Source organism: Pygocentrus nattereri, chromosome 5 (assembly GCF_015220715.1).
Source record: "Pygocentrus nattereri isolate fPygNat1 chromosome 5, fPygNat1.pri, whole genome shotgun sequence".
Classification (NCBI taxonomy): Eukaryota; Metazoa; Chordata; class Actinopteri; order Characiformes; family Serrasalmidae; genus Pygocentrus; species Pygocentrus nattereri.
In genome coordinates this window covers 43646122-43666853 of record NC_051215.1, presented here as the reverse complement: position 1 = coordinate 43666853, position 20732 = coordinate 43646122, and the positions used below count along the sequence as shown (strand labels likewise).

General features: G+C 39.9%; 1 protein-coding gene across 3 annotated transcripts in view; it reads right to left on the bottom strand.

Moving 5' to 3' along the window:
• Positions 1–20732, bottom strand: part of LOC108426861 (kinase non-catalytic C-lobe domain-containing protein 1) — a 52170-nt gene that overhangs the window by 19314 nt on the left and 12124 nt on the right. For all 3 annotated transcript variants that reach the window (XM_017696666.2, XM_017696667.2, XM_037538820.1), the window contains 12 exons: positions 17862–17920; positions 15170–15316; positions 12612–12729; positions 10533–11254; positions 10331–10445; positions 9351–9422; positions 8203–8264; positions 2828–2986; positions 2563–2640; positions 1560–1623; positions 841–1015; positions 131–702 (listed from right to left, as the gene is read on the bottom strand). In XM_017696666.2, coding sequence (XP_017552155.2) covers positions 131–702; positions 841–1015; positions 1560–1623; positions 2563–2640; positions 2828–2986; positions 8203–8264; positions 9351–9422; positions 10331–10445; positions 10533–11254; positions 12612–12729; positions 15170–15316; positions 17862–17920 — 2343 coding nt within the window. The remainder of the gene's footprint in view (positions 1–130; positions 703–840; positions 1016–1559; positions 1624–2562; positions 2641–2827; positions 2987–8202; positions 8265–9350; positions 9423–10330; positions 10446–10532; positions 11255–12611; positions 12730–15169; positions 15317–17861; positions 17921–20732) is intronic.

Genomic DNA, 20732 nt, shown 5'->3' with positions numbered 1-20732 from the left:
TCTATAAACTTTGGGACATATCAGTATAGGTGAAACTGAGTATGGCAACAGGTCACAAGGGTTAAAAACACTCAGTTAGACAGTTTTCAAAGTGTTGCTTATAAAAAAGTAAAAAAGTAATAGAAATTACCCATGGCTAGCTCTTCCACTCCACTCTCTAGATAACCATCAAAGGCAAACTCCTCTCTGATCAGGCCAATGACCTGCTGCAGAATGAGATGTCTATGGTCCATGCTGTTTGGGTGAGCCCCATTATGTGCTATGTTACCGTTTCTCTTTTTGTACTGAGACGACGTGGCATGGTGCTCAGATTGCCCATTCTGGGTGACATGGGATGTGTCACAGTCCTCATTTTTGTTAGTCTCTGATGTTGCACTAAATGGTAGGCTAAGGTCCAGGCCTGTGATTGGCTGAGAAACAGCTATCTGAATAGGAAACAGGGTCAGATGTCCTGTCTGAGGGTCTTGCTGTAGTAAGTAGTTGTTGTAAACACCAGTAGCAGTAGCGCAGGATAAGCTAGAGCAGTTTGGCACAGAGTGGCTATTTGTCTCTTGACTGTCTCTGGACAAGGTGGAGCAGTAATCCTGTGCTGGAAGAGCTTTGTCCATTTTCCCTTGTTCTATCACTTCTTCCCAGTACTCTTCAGGTAGTGGTGTTTCAGCTGCCACGTCCTCACTGGGCATTTCATTTTCAGGGGTGATGCTGTCATATAGAGAGAAGACAGACAAGACAAGAGTTCTACATATATATATTAGATTAATCTAATCAATCTAATTAATCATGACAGACCCAATATTTATTCATTTTTAAAAGTAACACTCCTTCAAATAGCCTGGCTACCTCTCTGTTCCATGATCAGTGATGGGGCCCTCCTCCTGAGCCAGCACTATAGGGGTAAAGTGAGTGGCTGAGGAGGTGAAAGCCTTAGGCAGCCTGCTTATTGAGACAGGGCTCCTCTGAGGAACAGGGCCAGATACAGGGTCCAACTTGGCATCACTTGCCAAGGGAATAAAACCTGAAAACACAACACCACACGTCACTCAGATGTTGATCAAAACAAAAATGGTAAAACAGGAATCAAACAATACATAGTAAAAAACAAATAAAACATATAAAGCTGAAATATATACATACGACTGTGTTATTTCAACTCTAATACAACCTCATCAAACTAATCAAGATCTTCAGAAGCATTTGAATGACTAGATAGATTAATGTAAATAATGTTAGATTAGGGCATCTCCTAGTTTAGGGTAGGCCACTTTTGCTGTTGGAAAAAAAGTACAGTGATCTATACTCAGCAAGAATGATGCATGTCGCAATACCAAAAATCATATCTCATAAAAGTTGCAGCTGCAGCAGACAATAACAGAAGAAATTTGATTTTACTTTTCACTTTTATTATTTGTTCACAGTAAAAGTTGTGTTTGTTATTTGACACTCAAACAAATCAAAATATAAATGTGATGTAATGTAAGTCTTAATATAATTATGTAATTATTTATGAACTGTTTAGCAAAATGACAGAAATAACTAAATAACTAAATAAACAAACATACCAGTTTTCCTCTCTGCTGGAGTAGTGTTTTTCAAAGAGTCTGGCTCTACAATCCAACTGGATACCTAAAATGACACAAGGCTGCAATTTTAAATAACAGCTACCAAAATACAGTCAAAATAAGAAGGGTAGTACAGTCGTATGCAAAAAGTGAAAGGAACTCTGTTTTGTTGTTTTGTTGATTGTGAAAATAAGTTCTCACATTCTCTACAGGAAATACAATTAAATGTCATTTTCTCATAATTTTTGTGTGCATTTTCTATTTATTTACTGAGTCTGACATACAAAAAAAGGGAAAAAAATATAAAATAAGGTGAAATAATTTCTGATTTGACAAAGAATGCCCAAAATTTTTCAATGCATGGTGAAAAAATTCATACTATGCTAGAAACAGTCAGTAAAGTTACTAATGTACATAAATACATTTTTCATTCAAGTGAGAATACAGCATATCGTATGAGCAACTGGCTCAAAAATCTTCTGAACGTAGTAAGTGCAATGAACTGCCTTTAGCGGGGCCACAGATATGGGGTGAAAGGCAGATCTAATGCAGTAGAGGGCAGTGAATGTCTCTGGTACAATCTGTATGCTGGTGCTCCCCAGTTTAAACAAAAACACAAAATTAGCCACAGTTAAGTGTAAAAGGGAACAGAACTGAGAGCAAAATCACCCACTGACGCACTGTATTGACCTGGGTGAAAAAACACTTTCTAATCAACCATGGCCAGCGCTTATAGTAAGTATAGCAAGTTATTATAGACATGAAATTTCACATATCTCAAAGGTGGTTTGCATACTCCAAATAGATGTTCTGCATGGTATACATTCAAGACTAGAACAGAAATGTCTGGTTAATTTTAGCTGGAAACTTATTTTATTGGTACTAGGCTCCTTAAAAGGACTATAGCTTTAAAAATGCACTGATTTGAGCGATCTGACTGGTCACTCAGAAAATATGTGCCATGAGATATGCTTTAATTATAATATGTGCAGTGAGAATGTACCTTATGAACTCTGTTGATTAGCCGCGTCCACACAGTTTCTGCATTAGTCCCTTGACGGGACAAGTAATCACGGCAAGTCTGAATTAGCCATGAAGAGAAAAGATGGAGAGAAATCAAAAAATCATAATTGCAGGCAGCCTTCACTTCTTATTTTACTATAACAAGCAACAGTGAGGTCAAAGAAATATTGCAACACATAATTCTGTCTAGGTTCTTGAATATTTTAAAAATTTGATATCAAAATGTATCACCCAGCAAGTATTACCTTTTCTACCATGGCAATAGAAGGTCTTTCAATTGGTGTTCTTTTGGCCATCTCAAGCAAAAGCCTCTTGAGCCTTCTTGGCATAGCAAGCTTCCGATTAGGGGACAAATGAAACTTAGCTGTGGCCCACAGAATGGCTGCTACTCCATATATGCAGGCCTAGAAGTGAAAGAAAAAAAGACACTGATTCTTAGAGGTTTGTTTGCATCAAAAAGGTTATGAATGTGTCTGCAGTGCTGTGAATTCTGTAAATCCACCAGAAGCAGCATGAAGCATAGAGCATAAGCTCAAGATCTTTATACCAATAAAGTCACACCAAGACATGAAATGACACAGCCAGTAATACAATCGCACACATCTTCTCAAAGATTTTGAGTGACTCTGGTGATCATCTGGAGCCCATAGAAGCAGCTACATTTGTAACTAGCATTCTATTTCATTCCTGCTGACCACCAGAGGAGATGTCAAGCACAGTTGAGGAGGAATACCAACAAAGCCATAAGGATTAACACTCACCTACTGAGTCCAGGATAGTCCTACTCTCTTAAAAAGACTCCAAATTTATTGGCTTAGACATAGGGGTCTGCGAAAGACCCTTTATTGGCATGCTTTTATTACTTATGTTGAAGTTCATTAAACTGTTAAGGGGCTCACCAGACATCAGTATGTCTCATTTACAAAAGCAGTTCTTTAAAAAAGGGTATTTTTCAAAGGTTCTTTAAGGAACCAGATGTGTTTTTTCTATGACATCTCTCCAAAGAACCATTTTCAGTGCCTTTACTTTAAAGTGTGCAATTTGCACCACTGACACTGAGGGAACACAGACATCATGTTCCATGAGTGAAGGACATTTTAACACTCACCAGTACAGGGACATGCTTTAGTAAGAGTGGCAAGGCAGTCATTACGGTGACACTTCATGGATGGTCTTGTACATCATACTATCAAAGCTTGAATGAGAAGTTAGCTCTATGCAGCAAGCTATCAGTCCCAAAAGGCACACTAAACCCCACGATCCTCTGAAAGCAACATTGGGCAGAGCTATAAAGTAAGAAACCCCAAGTGTGCTTGGTTTAAATGCATGATTTTGGGACGCACTTGTGTTTATGCATGTGCCACACCTGACATATCAATCATACTCTTTTTTAAATAAGTCAATTTTCTTACCAACAGTGGATAACTTAGATTACTCAGATTACAAGCAATGATAAGTCAAAAGTAACCAACTTGATGGCCAGGTAACTGTCTATTCCGACAGGTTCTCACTTGTATCTCAAGGAATTTTTAATAAAAAGTAGTAGTGAAAGGAACAACGAAACATTTGTATCAAGGTTTATTTCAATTTTCAGGATATATCACAGTGTACATACACAGATCAGGCATAACATTATGACCACCTCCTTGTTTCTAGGCTCATTGTCCATTTTCTCAGCTCCACTTACTATATAGGCGCTCTTCGTAGTTTTACAATTACAGACTGTAGTCCATCTGTTTCTCTGATACTTTGTTAGCCCCCTTTTACCCTGTTCTTCAGTTGTCAGGACCCCCTTGGACCCTCACAGAGCAGGTACTATTTGGGTGGTGGATCATTCTCAGCACTGCAGTAACACTGACATGGTGGTGTGTTAGTGTGTATTGTGCTGGTCTGAGTGGATCAGACACAGCAGAGCTGCTGGAGTTTTTAAACACCTCACTGTCACTGCTGGACTGAGAACAGTCCACCAACCAAAAATATCCAGCGTCCTGTGGGCAGCATCTTGTGACCACTGATGAAGGACTAGAAGATGACCAACACAAACTGTGCAGCAGCAGATGAGCTATTGTCTCTGACTGTACATCTGCAAGGTGGGCTGACAAGGTAGGAGTGTCTAATAGGATAGTGAGTGGACACATTGCTTAAAAACTCCAGCAGCACTGCTGTGTCTGATCTACTCACACCAGCACCAGCACCAGCACAACACCACCATGTCAGTGTTACTGCAATGCTGAGAATGATCCTCCGAAATAGTACCTCCTCTGTGGGGATCCATAGGGGTCCTGATCACTGAAAAACAGGGTAAAAGGGGGCTAACAAAGTATCAGAGAAACAGATGGACTACAGTCTGTAACTGTAGAACTACAAAGTGCAGCTATACAGTAAGTGGAGCTGATAAAATGAGCATAGAAACAAGGAGGTGGTCATAATGTTATGTCTGTACAGCACTGCTTGAAAGTTTGCAATCCCTTTAGGATTACAAATTTTTACATAAATGTGACATAAAATATGATCAGATCTTGATTTACATTATATTTCCAAAAGTATTCACTCATCAATCCAAATCATTGAATTTTGGTGTTCCAATCACTTCCATGGCCACAGGTGTATAAAGCCAAGCCCCTAGGCCTGCAGACTGATTCTACAAACATTAATGAAAGAATGAGTCGCTTGCAGGAGCTCAGTGAATTCCAGCATGGTACTGTGATAGGATGCCACCTGTGCAACAAGTTTGGATGTGAAATTTCCTCACTACTAAATATTCCACAGTCAACTGTCAGTGGTATTATAACAAAGTGTAAGCGATTAGGAAAGACAGCAATTCAGTCACAAAGTGGTCGGCCACCTAAAACCACAGAGCGCGGCCAGCGGATGCTGAGGCGCATAGTGCGCAGAGGTCACCAACTTTCTGCACAGCCAATCACTACAGACCTCCAAACTTCAGATTGGCTCAAGAACAGCACAGAGAGCTTCAAGGAATGGGTTTCCAAGGCCAAGCGCAATGCAAAGTGTCGAATGCAGTGGTGTAAATCGCTGCCACTGGACTCCAGAGCAGTGGAGACGCCCTCTCTGGAGTTACTAATCATCATCTGGCAATCTGATGGACGAGTCTGGGTTTGCCGGTACTTGTCTGACTGCATTGTGCCGAGTGTAAAGTTTGGTGGAGGGGGGATTATGGTGTGGGGTTGTTTTTCAGGAGTTGGGCTCGGCCCCTTAGTTCCAGTGAAAGGAACTCTTAATGTTTCAGCAGACCAAGAGATTTTGGACAATTTTATGCTCCTAACTTTGTAAGAACAGTTTGGGGACGGCCCCTTCCTGTTCCAACATGACTGTGTACCAGTGCACAAAGCAGGTCCATAAAGACATGGATGAGCGAGTTTGGTGTGGAAGAACCTGACTGGCCTGCACAGAGTCCTGACCTCAACCCAATAAACACCTTTGGGATGAATTAGAGCGGAGGCTGCGAGCCAGGCCTTCTCGTCCAACATCAGTGTCTGACCTCACAAATGCACTTCTGGAAGAACAATCAAAAATTCCCATAAACACACTCCTAACCCTAACTATGGATTAAGAATGGGATCTCACTCAGTTTCATATGTGTGTGAAGGCAGACGAGCGAACACTTTTGGCAATATAACATAATGTCAAAACAATACATAAAGTGAACCCAATGAAACAAAAAGCAAATATGTAGTTATATAGTTACAGTTATATTAATTTATTGAACACACCGTTACAGTTCCTGTAACTGTTGACCAGCCACGCAGACAGACTCAGAATATTCTTGGCCCATTCCTCCTTACACAACTGCTTCAACTGTGTTATGCTGGTAGGTCTTGCTTGAACACCACCTTTTAGATCCTGCCACAACATTTCTATTGGATTGGATTATTTGACCTTGACTCCATCTGAGCCATTTTAAAATGCAACATTTCTCCTGCTTTAACCATTTTTGTAGACTAACTGGAATTCCTGCTACCCCAGAGTTCTTTGTGATCTCCCAAAATATTAAACAGTTTACTCTTGAAGTCATTTTGTTGGTTGACCACTTACGGGAAGGGTAACAATGGTGTTTAATTTCCTCTGTTTGTATCTGCCTGATAGTGGATAGAAGAAGTACATTCTCATCAGGAATTGTTTTGGAACGTCTTACAGCATAAATGAGCACCTGCATATGTTTTTTTTTTCTGAAGTCCTCAGAAGTCTCTTTTATTGGAGACACGGCATACAAACGTGTGTGGTGAAGTCCAGACTTTGACAGTGAAGACTCGGGTTGATGTTTTTTTTAAATAGGGTAGAATCAGGCACACTCACACCTCTTAATCCTAATTAACACCCACAGCAAACTGATCATTTTAGAGGTTCACATACCTCTGTGAATCAAAAAATAAAAAGCTTTGTTCAATAAATGAATGGGAAAAGTTTCATTTTTTTATATTTTTTGTTATCTTAGCTTCTATTATGTTTATTAGTTTTTTATTGTTATGTTGAGATCCGATTTTTTTTTTCTCAAGTGAAACCATTTTAGATGCTAAAATAAACCTATTCTGTAGGTGAACAGTGGCTTATTATGCTGTGATGTCTCTTCACTTTTTAATAAGAAACTTTTTTAACAACCAAAATAAACCTAAAACTGGCCTGGTGGAGTTGGCAAAAATGGTGCTAAATGTGCAGGTGCCTGAATGTACCTACTGCACTACTTAAGGTGGAATGAGAAATTCAAATAAGAAGCCAACTTCAGCTTTGTCGAATTGCTCAAGTCATTTTTCTCGCTAATGTGGTTTGCACTTGTTATCCGTGATTATTACTGGCATTTCACTATAACGACTGATGCTGTCCTCACCGAAGGCTGTGGTAGGCATGCATGAAGAGCACTAATGAGGAATGGGACACCCTACAGCCTCATGCATACAAAATCAAGGACTACATGACCACAAGTACACCATTTGGGACCTGGTTTGCATAGGAATAGCAGCACCACAGAAACTGGCCACGGAACCAGGTCACACTGATTAGCTGAACTCAGACACAGACATATGCCATAGTTCATAATACTGGCTTAAGGTGGCAGTTCGACTTGCTACTGGAACTGCAGCAGAGCCTGCTGACCTGGTAGCTGCTGACAACAGGACAGACAACAGAACTCTGGTGCAATGCATTCATTGGCAGAGGGGAGTTAACTTGTCCAATTTGCTAGTATATAATAAGCTAAAGAAGCCAAGCGTTTACTACATGTTATATAATGTAGCGATGCCTGAAAGAAGACATCAAGAAATGATTAAAGGAGGGAGCTCAACGTGACCAGCAATTGATACAGAAAGTTCCTCACACATCCAAGAATATACTGCCCTTTTAAAATACAGACAAGGAATCTACTAGCTACTCTGGCAATACAACTGGTAGTTTAATCAAAAAGGATACGAGTTGCTAGACTGCACGATCAAACCTCAAACCTGCGTTCATCTGTGCTGCTGTGACAAGACGTAAAAGGATATTTTCTATACCACTTCCAAGGTACTTGCATTACTGGCTTGATCATACGTGTGACTTTGTTGATATAAGATCTCAATTTGTGCTTCGCTCCACCTATGGTGGTCAGTATGAATGAAATAGAACCAACCTTTTCTGTAACAATACCATGTTCCTGGAATTCAGGAGCTACGTAAAAGGCATCATATGATCCTACAACGAATGAATAAAACAGAACAAGAGAACAGGATAGAACAGACCACAAAATCATATGCAGTCATAGTAATTAAAGTCTTGTTTTCATCGACTCAGAGACAACTAATTTTAAAATGGGTATGATTTAACATTATGGGTGTATCTGCTCTATGTTTCCATCCATATAGTACAGAACAGCTTCAGTGGACATTATTAGTAACGGTTTTACAACTAACAATACAGCAATACCAGGTGCCTAAGCAATACAGCCACCTATTGCCTTTGGAAAAGCTTCAGTCCACTTTGATAAGTCCTATACTGCATGTTATATATTAGAAAACTCCCAAGAAAAGCCTCCATTTCTCTGGGGGATAAATAGATAAAATCTACTTCATAAATGATGCTCTGAAACTTTCCACTAAAGTTCAATAATGTGGGGAATGAGGAGAAAATGTCTCCATCCTGGTGTTAATGAAACCACTCTTGAATTTCTTTAGCAGAGTGTTTAATGCTGTTAGGACCATCATGAGGGAACATTGTTCATAGGGTGTGACAGGGTGGACCTAGTCCTGTAAAGTGGCCTCTTTTTCCCTATCCATTATAAAAACATTTAAACAATCTTCAGACGTAATGATTCCCAAAACAAGCTGCATTGGAATTCTCATTTCATGTCTTTTACTCCAGATTAGGCATCTTTGTGTACTGGATACCTTCAATTTTTACCAGCCTTATCATAAATTCCCTTTTTTTGAAGCTCACAACGTTTTTATGTGAGATCTAATCATTTTGGTGAGGCCCTGTCTTGTATGCCCATCAATTTCTATCAGTGAGCTTTGACTTGGCACCAGTGTTCCATATTATTTTCAAATGTGCATTTTACAGACCTGCACACTGCACTCACATACCAAAAAGTTGATTAGACTGACGTATATTAATACTGCTAATTAGCATTCAGATTACACTTACAGACCTGTGTGTGTAGCAGCATTTGTCACTGTGATTTAGTTAAAACTCTATGTTTCCATTATTATTATTATGTATCCTCAGTACATAGCAAACTTGTCTTGGGTCATCACTGACTCTTTGTGTTGTGAACAGCAATACCTGGATTTTTAGGCTTCAGAAACAGCATTTCTCCCTCACAGCCCACATACACAGAGTCTAGGCACAGGTAAGCTTTCAAAAAGCAAACAGAAAAAAGAAGACTTGTTACATGCATTTTAGACAGCATAATACTACAGATCATGGCAAAATGGTTTAATCATCCTCATTTCTGACCACCTGCAAGTTTATTTTATTCCTTTTTCCCAAGACAGATTGATACTCCTGTCAAAACCAGTCACATCCTAAAAGCATGGTTTTATTTGCTACCTTGTTTGGTTTGCATTTGCCAACCCATCAAAACCATGCCTAGCTAATCAGCCAACTCCACAACCCAGTAAAAGATGGTTAGGTGATAAATAAATGCTGCTGATGCCTTGCTAGTAAGGATATTTCAAACTTTTTTACAGAGCACCTATCACTATTCTTTCTCAGCCTCTTTTATATTATATTATGTCATATTAGTGATAGGAAGCACAACTCAAATTAAATTGATTTTTCCCTTAAGCGCACCCACTGTTCCATAAAAAGGATAATGGCTTCTTTGCCGTGTTTTAGCAGCTTGGTCTAATAAGACCATACTTGCCATAGTTATGACAGTAGCACTGCAACTCTTCCTAAAATAGTATGCAGGCTTAAGGCCATCAAATGATAATGCCTGAGAAAGTACTAAGTGATGAATAATTGTTGCTGTCACTGTAAGAATCTGATATTTAGTCTGATAGTGAACTAACCATTAGAGAAGCTAATATTGCAGTGTTCCTGGCATACTGCAGTACCAGACAGCTGGACACTGATCACTGATTATTTCTCAGCTACAATCAAATGTTCTCAGATGATCCAGTGAAACTGATGCAAAAAGACCAGCCTTCCAAATGGCTCTGATTCCCTCACAGATTCAATGGTCAATTCAATGTCAATCTTTTGCAGTGAGGAGAAATAATTCCCAAAGACAGCGATTGTTTTCCATGAACAAGACTGACCTGGAAAGTCAATGTAGGTCTGCAGAGTGGAAAGGCAAGTGTAGCACAGAGCCCACAATTCATTCACGGACAGCGGTCGTGTACAGTGTGAGAGCAGCTCCCGCAGAGAGACCCACTGCAAATGAAAGTCAACACAAAAAATGACTGAGAGGATAATCCTCTTGTTTCTTTTGATAAAGCTGGACAAAAATGAACAGCTTACCTCATCCTGAGTTTCTTCATTGAGGCACAGCATGCTTTTAGTCATGTAGTTAGAGCAGCACAGGTTGCTGCTCTCTGTCTCCTCCTCTGCATTTGCAGAGAGGCCTCCCTCAATGACCCAGCTTTGACCTGTATCATCTGGGCCCGAGTCAACGCTAATGTAAGGAGGGGAAAAGGTACTGATTCTATCTACAGATTCCACAGAGTGGTCAATCACCTCTGGTTGCTTGTCTGAATCTGCATCCTGGGCTGTTTTCTTTTGCTGTCCCTTCAGCATCCTGTCCTCCCAGTGCATCATGACGCTGTCCTCTCCTTCAATCTCTGACAGGTCTGCCACCATCATACTGATGTCCGTATGTGTAGGAGGTGAGAAGACAGGAGGGTTATTGGAGTCCGGTACAGAGCAGGAGCGGTTAAGGGCACTCCTTGCTCTCCCTGACCTCCTCTCCTGGTTCCTCCTGCGGACGGGGGAGCTGTTCTGAGACTGACAGAGTGAGTTTTCCTCTCGAAATAACACTGAACCACTGGAATACTCATCCACGCTCCCTGACCGGAAGGAACCATTACAGACCCGGCCCCTTTGTTTAATCAGATGCTCTTCTTCCTCATAGGAATCTGATGAATAATTTCTGCTCATGTGTTGGTCACCTGTGTGATTCTCAACCAGGTTTGATCTTGACCCTTTGTATTTGAGAAGCTGACGATATGTTTTCTCCCATTCATCTGTGAATGAATGAAAATACTGTTATATACTTGGGATGGACATTTCAGTGAAATTTTATATTTACATTTTTTTTACCCGATTTTCTTCCCAACTTAGTCGTTTCCAATTGCACCTGCTACTTATCCCCCAATCACACGATACTACACGATATAGTCCTTCCGGTGCCACTTTGAGTGGCAGCCTTTCCAGTAGCTCTGTGTTTACTGTGTACTGTTTTTGCACTTTTTTCTTATGTTTTCTCTTTATCTATATTACTTTTCAGTGACAGTTTTGCTAAATTTCCTTCAGGATCAATAAAGTATCTATCTATCTACCAATGCTAGGAGGGTGAAGGCTAGCACAGACTTCCTCCAAGACCTGTGAAACCAGCCACCGCTTCTTTTCGAACTGCCACTCACGCAATGTCATGGGACAGCCGAACGCACTTGGAACTTGGAGCCGAACTGACTAGTGTTGCTTTGAGTGATGGGGGGAGAAGGGGGGCCATCCTACCCACCCAGAGAGAGCGAGGCCAATTGTGCTCTCTTGGACTCCTGGCTACGCATGGCTGTAGCATCACCAGGGATTGAACTCACGATCTCCTGATGATAGGGCCAACGCTTAGACGGTTGTGCTACTTGGGAGAACCTCTATTTAAATATTTAAGGAATTATTAGAAAAAAAATTCAATAAGGTAAGTAAAATGTGTAAAGACAATGGACAAATTCTAATCATCTGGATTCACATCAACATTACTAGTGTAGCCGTGTTGTATTTCACCATTCAGCTTGAAAACAGAAGAGTTAGTTAACAGAAATTGAACATGATAACTTCACTAAATTAAGTTTTATTTTCTTGCATTAAATCTATATGAGTAGACTCTGAAAGTAGTTAAAGTAAATTTATAATGGTGCTTTTCTGCAATCCTTACTGTGTACTATACCTGTGCTTTGTACTATCTGCTACTGGCAGTGTGGCATTTCTCAAACGGTGTGCAGTAGCCCTGAGCCACATTTTCTATCCTTCCTTCTTTGGAGTAAACAGATAAGAAATACTGGACAAAATATAAAATGCTGGCTCTACACTGCCCTCCGGTGGAACTCAAAGCTCAGATGTATATAGCTACTTTGCATATTGAAAGTCCTAATTTACTATTCACTTTTTTACATTTTCATGAATATTCTGACATTTTTACTCATCCCTAATATACATCTATAATAAATTTATATATTATCACCTATCGAATCTAACATCTAATTTGAGATATGTTAACAGAAGAGAAGATTAAAAGGTTTTGCATCAACCTTGAAAGGCTACAATGTTGAGTTAATGGAGGTAGTAGATGCCTTGTAGTCTGATAGAAAACAAAATTAAAACCTTGGAACGTTCCAACTGATTCTATAGACAGCACTCTTCTACCAATGGCTGAGAGCTTCCGACACACGGCCGTGGATGAAGTGCCTGTGAGTCTGGCTTCAGCCTGAGAGAGAATGTCCTGTTGAGAGAAAGAATGTAACATTTTAATCAATGTGATAACATTTTCAGCCTTTTTATTTAATGCACATAGGAGAACATTTTTATTGTTGTATGTATTAACCCTCTGAGTTCCATGGACTCGCCCACATGTCTAATTCAGTGTTTCTAAATATATTTGTCTGTCTTTGTGATAATAAAGTCCAGAAATATGGTTCAAACATTTCCTGAATCTGTAGAGTTGCCGTTTCTATTCCATCTTTTTCCAAGGTTGTACATGTCTCAAGTCCAGAGCTATCAGGCTATAAAGAGGCAGTTGTGGGCTGGAGGTTAGGGAACTGACCCTGTGACCGGAAGGTTGCCGGTTCGATCCCCAGTGGCAACAGTCCATGACTGAGGTGTCCTTGAGCAAGACACCTAACCCCCAATTGCTCCCCGGGCACTGTGGATAGGGCCGCCCACCGCTCCGGGCAAGTGTGCTCACTGCCCCCTAGTGTGTGTGTATTCACTAGTGTGTATGTGGTGTCTCACTTTACGGATGGGTTAAATGCGGAGGTGGAATTTATTTTTTTTTAATCCCCGTTTGTGGGATTAAAAAAGTATCACTTAACTTAAGCGGGGCTGAGATACACGTCATCTGCCTCTCACTGTGAGTAATTGGTGGATTTGTGTACATCTACGTTTTGTGTGAAACTGACGAATGGACACTCAGAAAATCATTAGGGACACACCCACCACATCGGTAACCCTTCATTCTTCATTCAGCTGACATTAGAGACACCTGAAATGGTTCACAAAGGATGCTGAAGCTACTGCAGTGGTTTTGTAAAGTAGTGATGAAGACAACAGAACATATTGATGTGAAACATATGGCAATCATGTTATATGCAGTGTCTTTAAAGGTGAATTTAAGAAAATATGCAAAAATCGAGAAAATGTCCTTAGACTCCAGAGTGTTACATAAGCATGTCAGATAAAATTAAATATTTATTAGAGCCCAGAACAGCTGAAGGAAGGAATTCAAACATTTGACTGGAAAAAAAACATCAACTATACATGCAATAATTCAAACAGATTTTGAAATATAGTTATTTTTATATTGAAAGCCTGGGTGCAAAGCAAAAAGAGGTAAAAGCTAGGTTTCAGTTTCATCTTTTATGCACATTGTGCTATGACTAAGAGTAGACTTTCATGGTTGACTCATATTATGGTTGGATGAGTGACAGCATATAGGATAAAATTAGATTACCAAAGCTTTGTTCTTGTTAAAGTGAAATCTGAACAGACAAGGTGGTTCATTTTCAGTCTATCACTTGCTGTTGTCACACAACTCAGAGCACAGCAGTGAAAAGTGTGGTGATGCTCTGTAATGCATCTTTTGCATGATTATACACTGACCCTGAGGCGATCTGACAAACAGAAGTGTCTTTCAGTACGTCGCTAACAAAAATAGCCACACAAGCTCACTCTAGCGTACCGCAGCTGTCACATCAGTGCACTCATGGACAGGCAGAAGCGGTATAAAGGAAAAGAAACAGTCCAGATTGAGGTTTTCAGTTTGTTAACATTTTTGAGGAACACATGTACTGTAATGATTTGTTCTTTAGCGTTTCATCCTCTAGAGTACATTACAGTCTCTCTCTTTCTTCACAAGGTCCTGCTAAAGGGAACTGCTTAATAGCAAGTATACTAATGTGAGGAATCAGATACCCTATGTAATGTTTTGTGTAACCGTATTTGCAGTGAAACCGATCAGAGTGAATGAAGGGGAATTCCACTAATTTTGTAAAATGTATGCATAATTAAATCAGTTAGATGTAAACAGAGTCAATCAGGAGAGTTTGGCAAGAAATGCTCCATTTTAGAGAAACATACCGAATGAGAATTGAGGTGATGATAGGAACCAGACATCTGAAGCATTTCATGCCTCTGAAAGCTTCCTCACAGAAAGGTGTTACGCAAAATACTTACAAATACACTGTTAGGTGCCTGATTCTACTCTGACTGACTCTGAATGACTGTTAACATGTTAGCGAGAGAATTGTGCAGACATTTCCCTTTAACAAAACCTTACAACAGTCTTCAACCAAATATACAGAGAGATTCTCTCAAAAGAGGCCCCTGAAAAATGAGGTAGGTGCCAGACAGTCATTGTGATGTTTAACCTCCGTTTCCAACGTCTGGGTGCAAACCCCCAGTACCATACTTCCAGCATGGCATGTAATGCAATCGATTACACATACATCAAGGTATGTAGTGTATTTTTTTGGTTCAGACTGCTTCATCCTAACGGGAGTTACAACAGAATATTCCGGGCCTCTTTTGAGTAAACCTCCCTGTACAGGAACAATAAAGACAAGGCTGGCAATGATGCATCAAAATGTTATATAGGAAGCAAATGGGGAAAAGACTGAATTTAAACATTTTTCAATTTCATGATCACAATGTGAGCTGTCCCTCACCTGTGGACAGGGCCTACTTTCTGGTTTCTCTTCTTGCATTTGTTCAAGAAACCTTTGAGTCTCCACCCCCAACTCCACCTCTAATTCAGGCTCTATAACATAATCCAAAGCAGCTGAGAGTGTGGAGCCAAGAGAGAACACGTGGCCCTAAAACACAGAGACGGAGGGAAAAAGAGAGAGAGAGAGAGAGAGAGAGAGAGAGAGAGACAAGAAGCAACAAAAGCTCAGTAAGAGAAAAGCATTCAAAATAGCACTGCATCACACCGAAGACACAGAATAGGTCTGATAGTAATCAAAAACAGAGAATATGAGACACAGTGATGATGCTCACAGAGTCCCTGACCTAATACTATGGCCCCATTCGCATCTAACATGAACATACGTCTTGGCTGATCCAAACGTAAGTGGACAGAGCTAAGTACCAGTGTGAATTTGGTCCAATGCGTCTTGGAGATGCATCAAAATCAGATGACACAAACCACCTTCAGAGGTGGTGAAGGACACACAAAATCAGAGCATTTGTAGTGTGGATGCTTATGCATCTCTATTCTTCCCCGGGAACAATGGCCAAAAAGCAGTGCCTATTCAGACTAATCAGAGACGAAGGCATCTGGTTTGCCCCTTTCTTTATCTTCTCTCTCTATACGTTACCAAACAACAGGGTCTAAATATTTATAACAGCGCATACATGTACACAAACAAGGACTGGCAGGACATTTTTTAGAAATCTCAAACGTAAATGGTTATACATGTCATTGTCCACTTACGATCAGATCACTCAAGGCGAATGTTAACAGCAGACATAAACAGGGCCTATGACACACAAAAAAGTCTAGGTAAACTGGCCACTTGTCATTTAATTAAATCACAGTGTAGAAAGTGAAATTAATGCCAAATTCAAAAGTGTGAATCTTAGCAAGGTCTGCATCTAGCTTGAACACCTACACACCTCATTTTGTTTTGGTTATGTCATCATGCTATTCCTCAAGCCATTAAACAGTCAGCACAGACAAATACAGATGAAAGCGAAGAGCTGCATCCATTTTCCTGCCTGGAGCCAGGCTGCATTCATCATCTGAGACAGGTTATGCACTCTCCCGTCCAGGCTAACAAACGAGCCGTTATCTGCTCCCCTGGTTCCTCACCACATCACACATGATAGCCAGAATCAGAAATATAGCCTGCTACAAACAAACACTATACAATGTCAATAGGGCCACTCTGTTCCTGCCACACTGTTATGTAAAAATATGCTTTTTGAATTGGGATAAAACGAATATTGCATTATCTTATAAAGATGAAATCTGAAACTTTGCATCATAGTCTGGCTGTATAAACTCTCCATAATAGATTGTGGCACTATAGAAATAATTAATGCTTTGGAATCTTTTATCTTAGCGCTGAACAATTTAGATAAAACTTAATGTTGCAGGTTTTTCCAAATATGTTACAGTACAATTTTTAAATTTGCATTTAATAAGTCATAATTCCTAAGCACTGGTACGCTATGCTAAAAGAATTTCCTACAAAGCTGGTTTGTTTGGACAGTTTTGCTCTATTTACTTTTCTTAAAATTTCACCTTACAGAATGTATTTATATTTATTTCAGCATGGAAACATGGACATTGCTAATTCATAACAATGTTATCGTGGATGTAACTGATTTATTAACTGACTGATTGATTCTTTTGTTGCTACACAGTGTGTTGGTGGTATTTGGTTTCAATTCAGCTCTGTAGTAACACCCATAAACTCTCTCTCTCTCTCTCTTATACATATATATATATATATATATATATATATATATATATATATATACACACACACACACACACACACACACACACACACACACGCACACACCGATATCAAGCATAACATTATGACCTCCCTGGTTCTATCCATTTTATCAGCTCCACTTACTATATAGGTGCACTTTGGAGTCAGTACTGTAGTCTGTAGTCTGTAGACTGTAGTCCATCTGTTTCTCTGATACTTTGTTAGACCCCTTTTACAATGTTCTTCAGTGGTCAGGACCCCCATGGTCCCTCACAGAGCAGGCACTATTTGGGTGGTGGATCATTCTCAGCACTGCAGTACACTGACATGGTGGTGGTGTGTTAGTGGGTGTTGTGATGGTACGAGTGGATCAGACTCAGCGGTGCTACTGGAGTTTTTAAACACTGTGTCCACTTACTGTCCACTCTATTAGACACCCCTATTTTGGTGGTCCACCTTATAGATGTAAAGTCAGAGACAGCGGCTCATATGTGTCAGCGTAGTCTGTGTGGGTCATCCTCTAGTGGTCACAGGACACTGCCTACAGGACGCTGTTGGCTAGATATTTTTGGTTGATGGACAATTCTCAGTCCAGCAATGACACTAAGGTGTACGAAGAGAAGCAGATGGACTACAGTCTGTAATTGTAGAACAACAAAGTGTACCTATATAGTAAATGGAGCTGATAAAATGGACAATGAGCATAGAAACAAGGAGGTGGTCATTATGTCATGCTTGATCGGTGTATATATATATATATATATATATATATATATATATATATATATATGTGTGTGTGTGTGTGTGTGTGTGTGTGTGTGTGAGTAAAACTATGTGATATTGTTATCAACAAAAAAAACAAGAAGGATCTAACATCTCAAAGCATGTCAGTATGTACAGTGCATTAGTTCACCTCAAACGTGTTGCCAGTCTTGTCGAATTCAGGAGGCACGAAAGAGCCTTCTGGGTCATCTGAGAAAGAAGAAAAGAGCAACAGGAGAGGAATCAAATATTGGATATGATTACTTTATTTCAGATCACCAAGGTCAAACAGTACAAACCACTTTTTTCTTACTAACTAATCCAATAAAAGTAAGTTATTTTGCTCAGTATAATTCAGGCCAATCTTGAACCATGCTTACATAACTATTACTGATTCCCAGGTGCAATTTTATCATATTGCAAGGGGTATCACAATCACAGTATGGAGCAATATAACAGCAGTCCTCATATTGTGTCCTTATCATCCTGCACTAAAATAAACAAAAAAAATGAACATGTGATTTTGCTGTTTAATAACATTTTCTTCAGCATCAATCCCATGTAGACACACAGTGTTACTCTTTAAGACACAACCACAGGCTGCTGTGAAGCTTGCTGCAGCACTGACTCCTCTAAGTAGGCCACAGACATTGAGGATAGCCAGCCTCCTCCAGACTGCTCTGCAGAGTTTGGAGGAGTTATATAGGTCAGGCTCCACTCCTCTCACTCCATATGCTTTATTACATATTACTCCCATGTTCCAGATCCAGAGGCGAGCAGCAGGGAACCCTCCACCAGCTACACCAGAGCACAGCTACATCCAAGAGCTGAACCATGAGAGAGATATACACAACTAATGTAGATATAAGCAAAATGTGTAAAAAGAAGGTTTTACAGGAAAAAAAGCTTCAGATGACATGATTCCATGCATGTGTTGCTGCTTCAATGCATGTGCAGTGCTCCAATACTCCTACTCGCCATGCGGATCTGATTTTGCATGGCCAATAATGCTTTAAGCCGTCTGGCCTCTAAATTGAATTTTAATGTCCCTAATGAAGTTATAAAATTCATATTCAATATTTAAAGATCTTGATCCTAGACTGAAATCTAGATACTGAACATTCTGAGCTTTCAATTTTCAAGAAGGAACACCGGCAGTACAGAGCAGTCAGTAACTAACCGGACAGTGACACCGTTTTTGTTGTGTTTCAAATCACACTGAGTTTGAAAACACAGAATGATGGCTTTATTTTAAACAATTATTTTACATCTGCACAGGGGGAAACACATGAGAAAAACTATACATAAACACCTATGAGTAGTTTAAGCTTTTATACAATCAGAATTTGCCTGCTGCTGCTGTTTCTAGTCATATTATCACACATTAACACAAGGACAACTGAGTCAATTCTGCTGGTAGCCATACATGCCCATACCAGCATGTTTTACCAAGGTTCAACCAGGTTTTAAATCATGAGCCTTTATTTCCACTGCTTTCTTTTTTCCACCACTCCAGAACAGCTTAACCTTTGTCTCATTTTTCAATAAGATTTTCAGAATTTTATAGATTTTATGTACTTGTTCAGCAAAATGTAACTTGGCCTTTCTTTTCTTGAAGTTTGTATCTTGAGGTCAATTCTTTTGAGGCTGAAGTTGGTATATTCATCTCTTTATAATAATGCATTTTATGCCTGCATCTTGGAGAGTGTCCTTGATCTATTCAACAGTGAAAGAAGGGTTTTTCTTCATGACATAACATGCACTTTAGTGATTCACAGCAATTTGCTGTTGCAAAGCTCAGCACTCTTGCTTCTTAACTATGTAGCACACATTTAGACGTGTTGATTTTGGTTATAGCTCTGATTGGTTGAGTTTGATTATCCAGTCTCATGATGATCTGCTTTGATGGCACTGACAATTTAGACCTCAAATTAAGAGTAAATACTGTGGCTACATGTTCCACATGCAAATGCCACAATAGCAATCAACTCTAGGCCTTTCATTAACTCTCTCATTCACAAACCAACCTGGGAGTGAAACACTTTGCTAGCCTAAAATATTTAAGATAACAACCAATGTATAGCCAAAGCTCTGAGTCTTATATGGCTCTCTTAACTCTAAACTCTGTGTTTAGAGATATGTTTCCCATTTTATTTATACCAGGTGTGCCTAACCCTGAACCTAGAGAGTTTAGTTCCATCCGTATCTAACACACCTGGCAGTGACATTCAGACATTCCTGGGGCCTCTGACTGCCTGGTGTATTAAGACCAAGGATAGAAATAAATTCAGGCCAGCAGATCCCCAGAAGAAGAGCTGGGCACTTAGACAAACTATTCCGAGACAAATTATTTCGCTTGAGCTCTTAGACATTCCAGCACACACACATTTACTGCCAATTGGAACTGAGCTGCAAATAAAAACAGAATTATTAATAAATAGCCTATGAAGGTGCGCTTATTCAAAACCGCAGCTCATGTAAGAGTTCTCCCAAGTCTTTTCTGAACATGTTCTACACTTCAGCAACAGTACTTTGCAAGTAGCAGACATCTGGATTTCTCTATAGTAATTTGAGGGGTAAACCACAATATTTACTATAATGCCAAAAGTATTCACTCATCTGCCTTCGCACGCATATGAACTTGAGTGACATCCCATTCTTAATTCATAGGGTTTAATATAATGTTGGCCCACCCTTTGCAGCTATAACAGCTTCAACTCTTCTGGGAAGGCTTTCCACAAGGGTTAGAAGTGCATTTATGGCAATTTTTTACCATTCTTCCAGAAGCGCATTTGTGAGGTCAGACACTGATGTTGGACGAGAAGGCCTGGCTCACAGTCTCTGCTCTAATTCATCCCAAAGGTGTTCTACTGGGTTGAGGTCAGTACTCTGTGCAGGCAAGTCAAGTCCTTCCACACCAAACTGGCTCATCCATGTCTTTATGGACCTTGATTTGCGCACTGGTTCACAGTCATGTTGGAACAGGAAGGCGCCATCCCCAAACTGTTCCCACAAAGTTGGG